The sequence below is a fragment of the Lontra canadensis genome, unplaced genomic scaffold (assembly GCF_010015895.1).
Source record: "Lontra canadensis isolate GAN:19392208 unplaced genomic scaffold, GSC_riverotter_1.0 scaffold2, whole genome shotgun sequence".
NCBI classification, from domain to species: Eukaryota; Metazoa; Chordata; class Mammalia; order Carnivora; family Mustelidae; genus Lontra; species Lontra canadensis.
The window spans coordinates 48,398,815-48,411,413 of record NW_022630996.1 but is presented as its reverse complement, the minus strand read 5'-3'; the positions used below and the strand labels follow the sequence as shown (position 1 = coordinate 48,411,413).

The following is a 12,599-nucleotide window of genomic DNA, read 5'->3' as shown; positions in this document are numbered from 1 at the left end:
GGGGTGAGGTCTACGAATTTGTGTTGCTAACATGTATCTGAGTAAACCTGAGACTGCTGATCTGGCCGCCACGCTTTAAAGGGATGCATCCATTCAAAAAAACAGTATATCAAAATTTTGAGTTTTCCAGCCTCCTGTGTTATGAGCTGGAAATGCAATACTGAAAAGATGCATACCCTGCCTACAAGGAGGTTACTGTCTGGGTGGGTTCAGCAGACATTAATCAAATGATCACATAAATAAATATATAATCACAAAATTGCCAGGGGTTTTGAGACACTAGTTTATGTTGCAGTGATTTTAAAGACTCTTACTGATTGAGCTTGGGGAAGAAATAAAATGAGAAAGACTGTGGTCTGTCATCTTCATAGTCTTGACAGCATCAGAAGCGCCATCCAAACAAGAGATAGAAGTAGAAATATTATACCTAGAATTCAGGGAGGAAATATTCCAGACCTTACATTAAAGATTTAGTTCTCTTTCTGTTTTTATTCACATTCATTTTAGGATTACTGTTTCACTGGGAAAAATGGTAAGGATTCTCAATTTTACTGGCATTCAGAGAAAAGTCAGCTTCCTTCAACCAATAGAATAGTCAATTTTGCAATTAAATAATGATATGATAGAAAAGATGGCAATTTGAAAACATTCAAAGTCGTCCTTTGTTTCAAAATAATAGACTGATCCACAAATCAGACTTATGTATTGTGTCAGTTTATTTAGGAAAATTAATCAAAATGGATTCCTTTAAGGGTAATGGTTCAACATTACATTTGACCTTTGTTCTGCCATTAATTATCTGTATACTTTTGTCAAATCATTTAACCTTACTGATCTTTGGCTTTCCCATGTGTAAGATGAGGCTCTTAGGAAGGATATTTGCTAGGATCTTTTCCAGCTCTGACATCGTATGAAATTAGATGGCTAAGGAGTTCATTTGGAACATAGCACTTTCTTTGGTTAAGAGTAGAAGAAATTTTTAGGATATTTAGTAAACCTATTGCTTTTTTATTTTGTAAGCTATAGTGTAAATTGGTTGTGCTTACTAGTCCTGATTATCAGCCAGAGAAAACATTAGTCTTCATTATATTAGATTACAGTGGTAACATGTGTTAAGTTCTTTTGGCATGACGTGGCACTGTTGTTTTCTCTTAAATTGAGGTGGTTAGTAGTCCTTCATGCCAGTACTATTTAATTTTTTTCCCCTATTGAATCATTCATATTTAGTTTAGTGATTCTGTTGGGAGCAAAAAGCAAAATCAGCAGCTTTCTTATCACCATAAGAAATGAATCTGGAGGGGTCATTTGGTGCCCTCTTTAGGAACAAGTCCTTTGATTAGGTATCCAGGCTTCAAAATGTGTGTGCCCTGAAAAAAAGAATGTGCTTTTCTGTGCTTAAAAAATTGCAGAGAATGACCCATCGTCTATTAGAAATGCACTTGCAGTTGTTTTTCCAGAAGTGTTCATGACTCTCAGCCCCACCAAGCCACCCACAGACATTTGCTTGCTCTCACATTTGTTTTGAGAATAATAACATTTTATAATGCTTTTGTTGGATTACATATTATGTGGAATTTGCATTGGCTCTTTGTGACTAATATTGAATAACTTTGTTTCGCTTAATTCATAAGTAAAAACCATAAGCAACATACTGTGCTGAAATGTTTAACTCTTTTATTCAAGTGCCAACACAAAGTAATTACAAAACAGTTCTGGGACCTGAAACCAAGCTACTGTTGCCCCTTCTGGGACTTCCTCAGCAGTTCCAATGAGAGCAGCTTTAATGTAAAATCTTAAGATGCTAAGAAACTCAAGGCTATGGTCCCATGCTTTTCCTGCACATACAGGTAATTTTAAAAGACCTTTTGCAAATCTAAATAAAGAAATATAATACTCTTTGGAGAAATACTTTTGGAATGTGGAGGTTTTCTGACATCAGTCAGAAACACTAAATACTGCAATTTAATTCAGTTCATTAAACATTTGTTTTATAGAGTAATCTAACTAGATGGCAGCACATAACAGCTTACTGTTTTGTTTAGTTGGCAAAACATTTTTTTTTGTATGTGTGTTTGTGTCTTAGAATCTAACCATAAAGCAGTAAGGGAGTCTTGTGAATTGTTTCTAAAGGATATGGCAGTCTTGAAAAGCAGTACAAATGATCTAGATGTGACGAGCAAACCATGGTATATTATGTCATTATTCTGAGAGATATTTGTAAATCATAGAGTTGACCTAGGCAGATAAACACATTAAAATTACTTGTGCAGCCTATAATCAGAATTAAGATGATTTAGAATTTTTTGTTTGATTTTTATTTTTGCAAAAAAAGGAAGAATTAATGTGGAAAACAACCAATAAAAGGAAAGAAAACAGGCTGCCCTTCTGAGTCCATTTGGAAAGTGATACAGGATTTTTTTTAAAATAGCAGCATTAAAGCCTATTAACAAAAATGAATAGTTACATGTTTTTCAACCATCTGAAAATTGCAGTTCTAAAGTATATTTATTGTGATAAAATTTGTTTCATATGTAATTACTATTTAAAAAATCAGTCCTTAAAACTCAAACCAATAAAATGTTCATTTATAGTTATTTACAAGATAATTATAATGTAGGAGATTTAGTTACATGAAATCATCAAAACTGAGCAGTTGACACTAAAGGGTAACATTTTTTACTTTTTTGATGAGCATAATGTTTTGAAACGAGTGAAAAGAAAACACTAAAAAATATATAGTACACATACTTTTTACCACTCAGACCTTTATTATTGGATGGGATTTGCTATTTTTCTCAAGTGCTTTTCCAACTGCTCTATGCACCCTGAAATATTTTTACATAAACTGTAATGACTGAATCAAACAGTTTTACAAGCAAGTGGAGGCACTAGTTTTGAAGAACAGATAGACCTTTCTTACTTCCCAACATTCGTTGTGATAACCATTTACTGTAACTACTCTTTAGTTTGAAATGTGGGTTAGTAGAGTGTCAGTTTCTTGAATTCACTTAAGAGCAGAATGAATGGACAGTTCCATCTAACCTGTAGTTCTGTACCTAAGATGCCCATTAAAACCCACAGGGTGGTTCTAACTATCTCGATGCCCAGGCTGTCCCCAGGTAAAGTTAACGGAAGCTCTGGAAATAGGACCCAGGTAGCAATATCTTTTAAACTTCCACAGCTGATTCCGAGGTGCAGATAATATTAAAAATGACTGCACTGGAAACTGAACTTCTCAACAAAGCTTGATGAAGTAGAGACAGAAAGGTTAATTGAGTCAAATATTTGGAGATGGGAGAGTAACAGAAGCTGGCATTTATAAATCTAAGAAACAAAGGTAGTATTAACTCAGATGTTTCATACACAAACTTAAAAATTGCAAAAGTGTTCATTACTTTGAAGTTATCATAGGGTAGTGATGTGAATTCTAAGAAATACTTTTATTTTTCAGTTATGATTAAGCATATAAGAATTGGCTTACAAAAAATAGCTAGTATTCCTTTGAAAACCTTCATAGTGAAATCTCCTCTCTTGCCTCAACCATAGTAATTTATTGCTCTGATTATTATGTTTGCTTGCCTGAGACAAATCTATAAATTAAAGGATATTTTGTTGGGTTTTTGTGTATAAGACTATTTCACATAGAATCTTACCATTTTAGGACTAAAGGGAGATGTCAAAGTAATTTGGTCCAACACCCTAATGTTTATAAATAGAGAAACAAAGGTCCAGAAAAAGGTCTTATAGCTAGCTATGGGCATGTTAAAGATAGGTGAGAGTCAGAACCTAGAACTCAGAGCTCTTGGCTTGCAGTTTATTTTCTTCCCATGTGACTGACAGAAGAACCACAGGCTGTTGGGCTACCTGTCTGCTTACTTTCCTCTTTCCTTCTTTCACTCCCCTTTCTTTGTAAGAAAATCTCTGACAAGAAAAGGTTATTAGACCACAAGGGATGTTAGAAGGAAAGAACACAGTTGCGGGGGAGAGGATTGAAACTATCCTTTATGTAAAATTTGAAGAAACGATTGGTTGTAGCATTTGAAAACTCCAGTAGGTACACTTGGGCATGAGCAATGAGACCAGATTTTTAAATTCATTTAAGAGAGAGAAATGTATTAAGAAAAATGAACAGGCCGTGAACTGATCCATTAAATATTAAGTATGGAATTTGTAACAGAAGGTAACTTTGACTGTCCTATGTCATTTATGATTCTTTAACTTTCAAAGTCTGCAACCTGATGAATTTTTGTAGAAAAAAAAATAAGCATCCCTATATTTAGGGACACTGGATGAAATATCTTCAGAAAATGAAATATTTCAGGGGAAATTGTTGCCTAATATGTCACCACTTTGAAAATGATTAAAGAAAATGGGGTCTCCCCCAGCAGAGGCAGGTACTTTGACTTGTCAAATTTAAGTTGGACATTTTCTCTTAGTTTGGAACTGCCACAAAATGAGCCCTTTCATGTCCTCAATAATACCAAACCAATGCAATCCATCTGTTCTGCTAAATTATTTCTAGTTCCCTAACCAAAGGCACTGCTTTTTCATGCATTTTATCATGATTTTATGCCCTTTATTATATTTTACAAAAGGTTCTGATTCCTCCAGGGCCAATGAGAACTGATTAGGACACTGGCCTCAATCCAGGCTTTGAACACAGGAGGGGAAGGAATAGAACTGTTTCCTTTTTCCCCTGCTCCTTGGCAGAAAAAAAAATATGAATGTGTGCCGTGTGTGTGCTCTGTGTGTGGGTGGGGTGGGTAGGCTGCATTTTATCCCGTCACAGTATGACTTTGTAGCTCATGTTCAGAACATTCCTTTTATAATCAGGTTGCATTAACGGGCTTTATTTCAGAAAGACTATTTCTTTCGGAAAGAACCATGGTGTGTTGTGAGACTCAATGATATGGTCATTTTACATAACTTCAGTCAAACTTCCAACCTGAATGTAGACTCTTTGGGGCTCTGAACTAAATAAGATCATATACCCCGGTGCTTAGCACTAAGAGTAGGTACTCTGCACATCAGTTTCTTTACTACTCTCAGGGAAGAACTGCTTGAATGCAAGTCACAGAGAATGAAAATATTATAGTGAATACATCCTACATCACAGGGCTTCTTTATTGGGAAAATGAAAGAAGAACTTTAAGTTTTCTTTCCTAAGCCTATATTGGTAAGGTGTTTAAGACCTATATTTGGATTTCAAGCAAGAAAGACCCAGAAGAATGCCATCCCTTATATGCATTGAGTGTCCAAATATACTCAGAATTCTCAAAAATCCTTTTGGTCAGAATCTTAGATGACTTTAGATAGACATCCTGCATGCTAAGTATCTCTGAGAACGGAAATCAGTATCTCCCTAAATTACAATTATCAGAGCACTTTATCCTATTTTGTGACTCATTATGCTGTTGACTTTTGACTCAAGAGAGCATCATGAGAGGGGAATGAAAGAATAAAGGCTACACAGGAAATAGAAAATATGGGAAGGGCTTAAATGAAAATATCTATATTTAAGCATAAACATAAAATAAATTGCTGATGATAATACCAGAAAGAGAACAGTTGGGAACCTCAATTTGAGAGGAAAAGTTGAATGTGACAAATTTAAGACATCTGATAAAAGTGACACAAAATGGAACTACTCCAGGAAATCCTGTGTGTTAGGAAGGAAAACTGTTGCTATTTCAGAATTTTCAGCTTAGTCATCTACCAGGTTCCCACAGCAATGCCCCTGTGAGATATAAATCTCAAAACATGCATTCTCCAGATCATTTCTCCAGGTAGAAACATTTTTCATACTGAATTGGTTTTTACTGCTCCCTTTCTATAGAAACATGTACATCCTCTTTGTAGGGCTTGTTGTCTAGCATCTGTTGAAGAGAGGTGATTATCAAGAATAAGTACTATATTATACTTGGTGTAATTATTTTTGAGAAATTTTTTCTATAATAATGAAAAAAACAGTATAAAATACTTCTTGGAGTCATAAGGGAGACACAAAGAAATCAAAGTGCAAACTTGGGAACTGTGTTGCTTTTTTTTTTTTTTTTTTTTTGACAGAGAAAGAATGAGAGATCACAATTAGGCAGAGAGGCAGGCAGAGAGAGGAGGAAGCAGGCTCACTGCTGAGCAGAGAGCCTAATGCGGGGCTCGATCCCAGGACCCTGAGATCATGACCTGAGCCAAAGGAAGAGGCTTAACCCACTGAGCCACCCAGGCGCCCCCTGTGTTGCATTTTAAGAGTGAAAGGTAGGGCAAGAGTGTAAACTAGAGCAGAGTATTTTCTGAGTAAGCCAGTGCTAAATAGTCTGCACCAGATGTCCTATCCTTACTGTCAGTTAACTGATATTACACAAGAGGATGACTGAGATTCAGCAGGTGTCCTTTGATGATTTATCAGCATTTGGGCTACCATCAATAATTAAATCTTGTTAACAGATTATTTTTGAAATGTGTGATTGAGCATTCAGCATAAATGCTAGTGGGATTGTGGGAGAATGAGAAAGGAGTTGGGGCAAGCATGAAGTGTATGGTATGTAAATATATGTGACTAGTCTCTGAAAACATAAAGATATGTTTATTATTAATGATATTTAATGTTATGCCAGAGGCAAAAATTCAATTTAAAGTTGAAAAAGTATCTTTAGAAAAAGAGAATGGGAAAAAAATTGACAGAACTTTTTGGTAGTAGTCAAAACATGGGTTTGATTGTTAGCTATAGAACTGACATTGTTTTAGATATAGATGTTTCATGGTATCAGCATGTGAAATGTTAGTGGCTGTCAGTTTCATAGACTCGCAGAAAGGAGAGTTGGAAGCCCTGTTATTTCATGTTGTTCATTATTCTGCCAGACTAAGACTGGTTACCACAGTCTGGTTTCCAGTGCTGTGCTCATTCCAAGTTTAGATGACTCAGACCATGGAGTTACCACTGTTTATCTTGGGGGATTTTCCACCAGCTGAAATCTCACAGTTAAAATGTTAACCTTTAATATTTCTTTGAACTTTCTCTTGCCTATTTTATCTCATTATTTGCCATTTCTCTTTCTTTGTTCTGGTCTTCCGTAAATGCTTCTAAATTTGGTGTTTACCAGCAAGCCACCTATGTCAATAACATGTTTTGTTTATTGATCAGAGCAGTGGTTGACCAAGTGACCATCATTAAATTTGCCTTCATCTTCTGCATTACTTTTGGTTTAATTTCATCATTCAACACCTAACTAGAAATGATTTCTCTAAAGGATTTAAAAATTTTTTTCTAGGAGTGTAAATTGGGTGTCAAAAACTGGGAACTTCAGTGCTATGACAAAGAAAATTCCATAAACATTTGTTTATTTGGCACAGTGTCAAGAAGTTTCTGTTTTACATCATTCCCGCTGCCTTGTTCTTTACCCCTTCGGTCTCCCACCAGTCCTCTCTCACTGTGACATGATGATTTATTTTCTGCGACAAGCACAGCTCTGCCCTCTACTCAGTAAACCCCTAGGAAGTGTTAGCATATTGAGATTTTTCCAGCCTATTCTCTTTAACATCAACAGCAACCACATCTCCTTAAATTAGGGAGGTTGAGTATGGAATTGTCCTGGTCCTGAGAGAGGTGTTGCTGTCTCCTGATATTTCCTTGTCAACTGGTGATTCCATTGTCAGGAACACGAGAGGACAACATTCCCTGAGCGGATTCTCTTTGAATTTTAGTGTAGTTCTCTACTAATAAGATACTAGGAATTACATTACAAGTACCTTGTTGTAATACATATTTTAAGTGAAATGTTAATACTGCCTGGCTAATTTAGAAAGCACAGCAATTTTCAAAAGCACGGCTGATTAACTTCATACGCCAGCATGATGTTTTTAAATTTTTCTTTATTTTTTAAAGCTTTTATTTATTTATTTGTCAGAACAAGAAAGCGAGAACAAGCGAGCACAAGCAAGGGGAGTGGCAGGCAGCAGGATAAGCAGGCTCCCTGCTGATCAAGGAGCCCAATGTGGGACTTGATCCCAGAACCCTGGGATCATGACCTGAGCCGAAGGCAGATGCTTAAACGATTGAGCCACAGAGGCATCCCCAGCATATTTATTGGGCTTGTAGATATGCCAACTGAGAAATGTGGCCAGGAAGAATACTTTGCATATTGACTAACTGAGGTTTTACTTAATGTACATTTTTGTCTATATTGAAGGACCAGGCTTTGTTAGTTGAAGTGCAAGTTTCTGCCTAGCATGTGCATAAAAATATTGACTGAGTCTTGAGTGTGTCGGACTATCTCTGGCTAAACAGCAGTTTTTGTTTTTGATAAATTTCTATTCTGTCACTAGTGGTTTTATAAAATACATTAAATTACTATAAAAATAAAATAAAAATTGAAGATACACAAATTTATGTTAGATCCAATAGACATAAAAATAGTATGTCTAATTACTATAAAAGTTTCTAAATATTTACTCTGAATTTCTATATAGACCTCTTCACAGACAGTTCATGAACAGTTCTTGAAATGTTACTGACCCCATAAGACACACTTTGAAACACTGATCTAGATTAATAACTCTGTGAGGTGCACACACATGAAGTGATCAGCATTTTGGTGATAATCAAATACATTAAAATCTATTGGTACTTATGTTCTTTAAGAAATAAGAAAGAATTTATTTCAACAACTTCTACAGATGAGTGAAAATAAGATTTTAATGAATTTACTTCTCAGCCAAACAGTAGCCCTTGTTTTTTATTGTCGTTGTTGTTTTTCATTTTTTTTTAATCTGCTGTTTGTTTTTAAGCTGATACTTTACAAAGGAATTAACTATTGATTTTTTGTTATAGATTTATTTTTTATGCCAAAGAAGACTGTGCTTTATGTCAGTCACTCAGTTAGGCATAAGCAATCCATAGGATTTGAACCTTACATATACTCCATTTTTCAAATGTTAGTATAGTACTTTACTAAGCAAATCAGTGTCACATTCCTGCATGATGAAATTTGGTTCATTGTTACTCATCTTAAATGTGACTTAGGTCTTACTTTCTTCTAAATGTTGTCAGTGGAGTACTGTAGGCTTCTCCCGTTTTCTTTCAGCGAATTCAAGGTCGAAAAGCCAGCCTGGAGGAAATACAGCTTGTTCATTCTGAACATCACTCACTGTTGTATGGCACCAACCCCCTGGATGGACAGAAGCTGGACCCCAGGACACTCCTAGGTCTGTATGGGTCTCCATTCTACTGAGAACAGCACATTCCAGCACTATCATTAGTCAATGCTGTTGTCAGTTCAAAATACTTGGCAAGCAGTGTGACAAAAAAAATCAGCTTTTCCAACAGCTCTGTGGAATGAGTCATTTACAATAAAAGCCAGTGTAGATTAAGAAAATCTCGCATTAGAAAAAATGATAATGCAAGTTCCATGATGTTTACTTTTAAATTAACCTTTATTTGAAAAGTATTTGTTCACTATGTTTTAGCCTACAGGAATGGCTGCATTGTTGAGTTTGTTTGCTTACATTTTTAAACTAAATGCTTACGTTCTAAACAAGAAAAAAAAGTTTTCACATTTTTATGCAAATTTATCTTCACCTTTTCAATTTCTTTTGTGTCTTTCAGTTTTTTTCAAGTCATAGTACCAACTTACTTTAAGTTAAAACTCCTTATTACTCTGCTAGAACACTGTGTTTTATAGTTAAGATTGCATTTTTTTAAAAAATTTATTATTTTTTAAGTAATCTCTATACCTAATGTAGGGCTCAAACTCACAATCCCAGGATCAAGAGTTGCATGTTCTTCCAACTGAGCCAGCCAGGCATCTTGCATTTTAAATCTTGGTATAATCTATTTAATGAATGCCTTAACTATGGAATTAAATAGTAAGGTAGATGGCGAAGTATGAAATTAATAAATATAAATTTTAAGTAATATATAATCCTCATACATTTACCATCAGATTTTAAAATAAAATTTATGTTTCAGACATAAACTTACATGAGTGATAAAACAACAGATGTCAGAAAAGTTTATGACAAAACCTAATTTTAGCCAGAACAGTTAATACTAATTATATTAAATTCATTAATCTTTTATAATGAAATAATAATATATGACATGACAATGTATGCTACAAGGATCATGTTTTAAGTATTTTAACTAAAAAGGCATTTTAGGACTTTTTCTTGTCCCTTTCTTTCAAATAAACCTATTGTATCAGATCCAAAATATTGGACTCTTTCACCTAATTCAGTACTATTTATAAATGGTTTATGTTAACTGACCCTAAAGAGTTCAAAAACAAGGATATGGGGGCACCTGGGTGGCTCAGTTGGTTAAGCATCCAAATCTTGGTTTCATCTCAGGTCATGATCAAGTCCCCGTTTCGGGTTTCTCGCTCAGCATAGAGTCTGCTTGAGATTCTCTCCGTGTCTCTCTGCCCCTTCCCGAATTTGAGTGCTTATGTGCACATGCGCGCACTCTCTGTCTCTCTCAAATAAATAAATAAATAAATAATCTTAAAAAAAAAACAAAAAAACAACCCACAAAAGGAAGTATATGATATGTAGGCAGGCATCTTGTAAAGCAGTTATAAAGTGAAATTAAAAGTTAACCATTATAATGCTTCCATTCTGCCTTCTTAAAACAAGTGACAGGCATCCCTAAATTGATGAAGTAAAGGCATAGGGGTGAGTGTATGTGAGCATATGTACCATGTATGCATGGGTAGTGGTAGCTTGGAGAGAAATTGACAGAAATGGAAACAGAGAATACTCAATTTTTAGAAAACATGTTAAAATTTGATCATGAGAAGTAATTTGTATAGTAGAATTAAAGTTACATGTTAATGTAAAGGCAAGTCAGTCCAAACATAAATAATCTGTGTTTTTTTTCCAATTTCTTTTGAAGGAATCAGCCTTTGAACATGCAAATCTTTTACATAAAGCACTTCTTTTGCTCTGGATACTGTTTAATAAGTGTGCTTACTTTAACATGAATTAATAATCCCATCTAGTTTACTACAAAGATCAAGTAAATTGAACGTTAACTTTCATGGTTTTAAAAGGTAAAAATACTCGTGTGGTTAAAGAAAGGAAGCTATGTCCATTTTGATAATTTTTTAACATAGTAAAAAATCTTCCTAATTTTTTATTCTAACTATGGTCTCAAATGATAAATCAACCTAGGCATAGGTGTAGGTACTTTGGGTTTAATTGGGGTAAACTTACACATAGGTGTTTGAGAGAAAGGACGTATCTATAGAAGAAATGAAGAAATAAACTTCAAGTCCAAACTGTTATACTTAGGAAACATGGTGATACAAATTTTAATGAAATTTGACACTTTTGAACAAAACTGCTTTTCTCAAAATAGTCAACAAATATATCATTTTTAAATGTGATGATTTAAAAGTGAATTCCAGTATATAATTAGAACCTGGACAAAGGTCTTTTTCATGTATGTTTGCCATGAAAACACCAAGTATCAATTGTTGAGTTTTAAACAGGATTTTTTTGTCACTGTCCATTGATGAAGTTTTATTGGACTATACCCATCCCCATTTTTTTAAGTTTCTGTTTTAATTCTAGTTAACATACACTGTTAGTATTAGTTTCAGGTGTATGATATGGTGATTGATTCAGCAGTCTGTACAACACCAGGTGCTTAGCACAGCAAGTGCAGTCCTTAATCTCCATCACCTGTTTAATCCACTCCCTCCCTTTCTCTGGTAACCATCAGTTTGTTTTCTGTAGTTAAGAGTCTGTTTTGTCTCTCTCTGTGTGTTTCTATTTCTCTTTGCTTTTTTTTTTTTTTTTTTTTTTTTGAGAGCAATAGTGAGGGGGAGAGAGAAAGAAAGCATGTACGTGAGAGCCAGTGAGCAGGGGAGGGGCCGACGGAGAGGGAGAGAGAGAATCTTAGTTAGTCAGGCTCCATGCCCAGAGTGGAACTTGACTCAGAGTTCAATCCCAGGACCCTGAGATCATGACCTGAGCCAAAATCAAGAGTCCAACGATTAAATGACTGAGCCACACAGGCGTTTTCTCAAATTCCACATGTGAATGAAATCATATGGTATTTGTTTTTCTATCACTAACTTATTTCACTTAGCATTATACTCTCTAGCTCCATCCATGTAGTTGTAAATAGCAAGATTCCATTCTTTTTTATGGCTAGGTAATATTTCATTCTTAATATATACCACATCTTTATCCATTCATTAGTTGATGGACACTTGGGCTGCTTCCATATCTTGGTAGTTTTTACAGTTTTAATTTAAATAAATTGGCCATATATGTCATTAGTTTTTAGTATTTAATGTGGATAATATTTGTACAGTTGGTGATTTAAGTTAGCTTTAGATACACATGAGGAGTTCCATAGGTACCTCTCAGGGATCGGTGCAGCAATTTCAATATTGTGTGCAGGCTACATGAGTAAAGATGAATAGGGATGTCGCACTGTTACATCCTTATTTTAAGCACTAAATTCAACTTTTGGCGGTAAGATTTCATTTATTTGAGAGAGAGGGAAAGCATGCATGCACGTGCACACGGGAGCTGGGGAGAGGGGCAGAGGAAGGGAAAGATGCAGGCTTTCTATTGAGTAGGAAGCCTGAGCA

At 35.1% G+C, this 12,599-nt stretch overlaps 1 protein-coding gene across 8 annotated transcripts in view; it reads left to right on the top strand.

The window, feature by feature from the left end:
* Positions 1-12,599, top strand: part of HDAC9 (histone deacetylase 9) — an 856,076-nt gene that overhangs the window by 585,571 nt on the left and 257,906 nt on the right. For all 8 annotated transcript variants that reach the window (XR_004384558.1, XR_004384557.1, XM_032873697.1 and 5 more), the window contains one exon: positions 9,081-9,201. Coding sequence is in view for 6 of the 8 variants with exons in the window: in XM_032873697.1 (XP_032729588.1) it covers positions 9,081-9,201 (121 nt within the window). In the remaining 2 variants the exon portion in view is untranslated. The remainder of the gene's footprint in view (positions 1-9,080; positions 9,202-12,599) is intronic.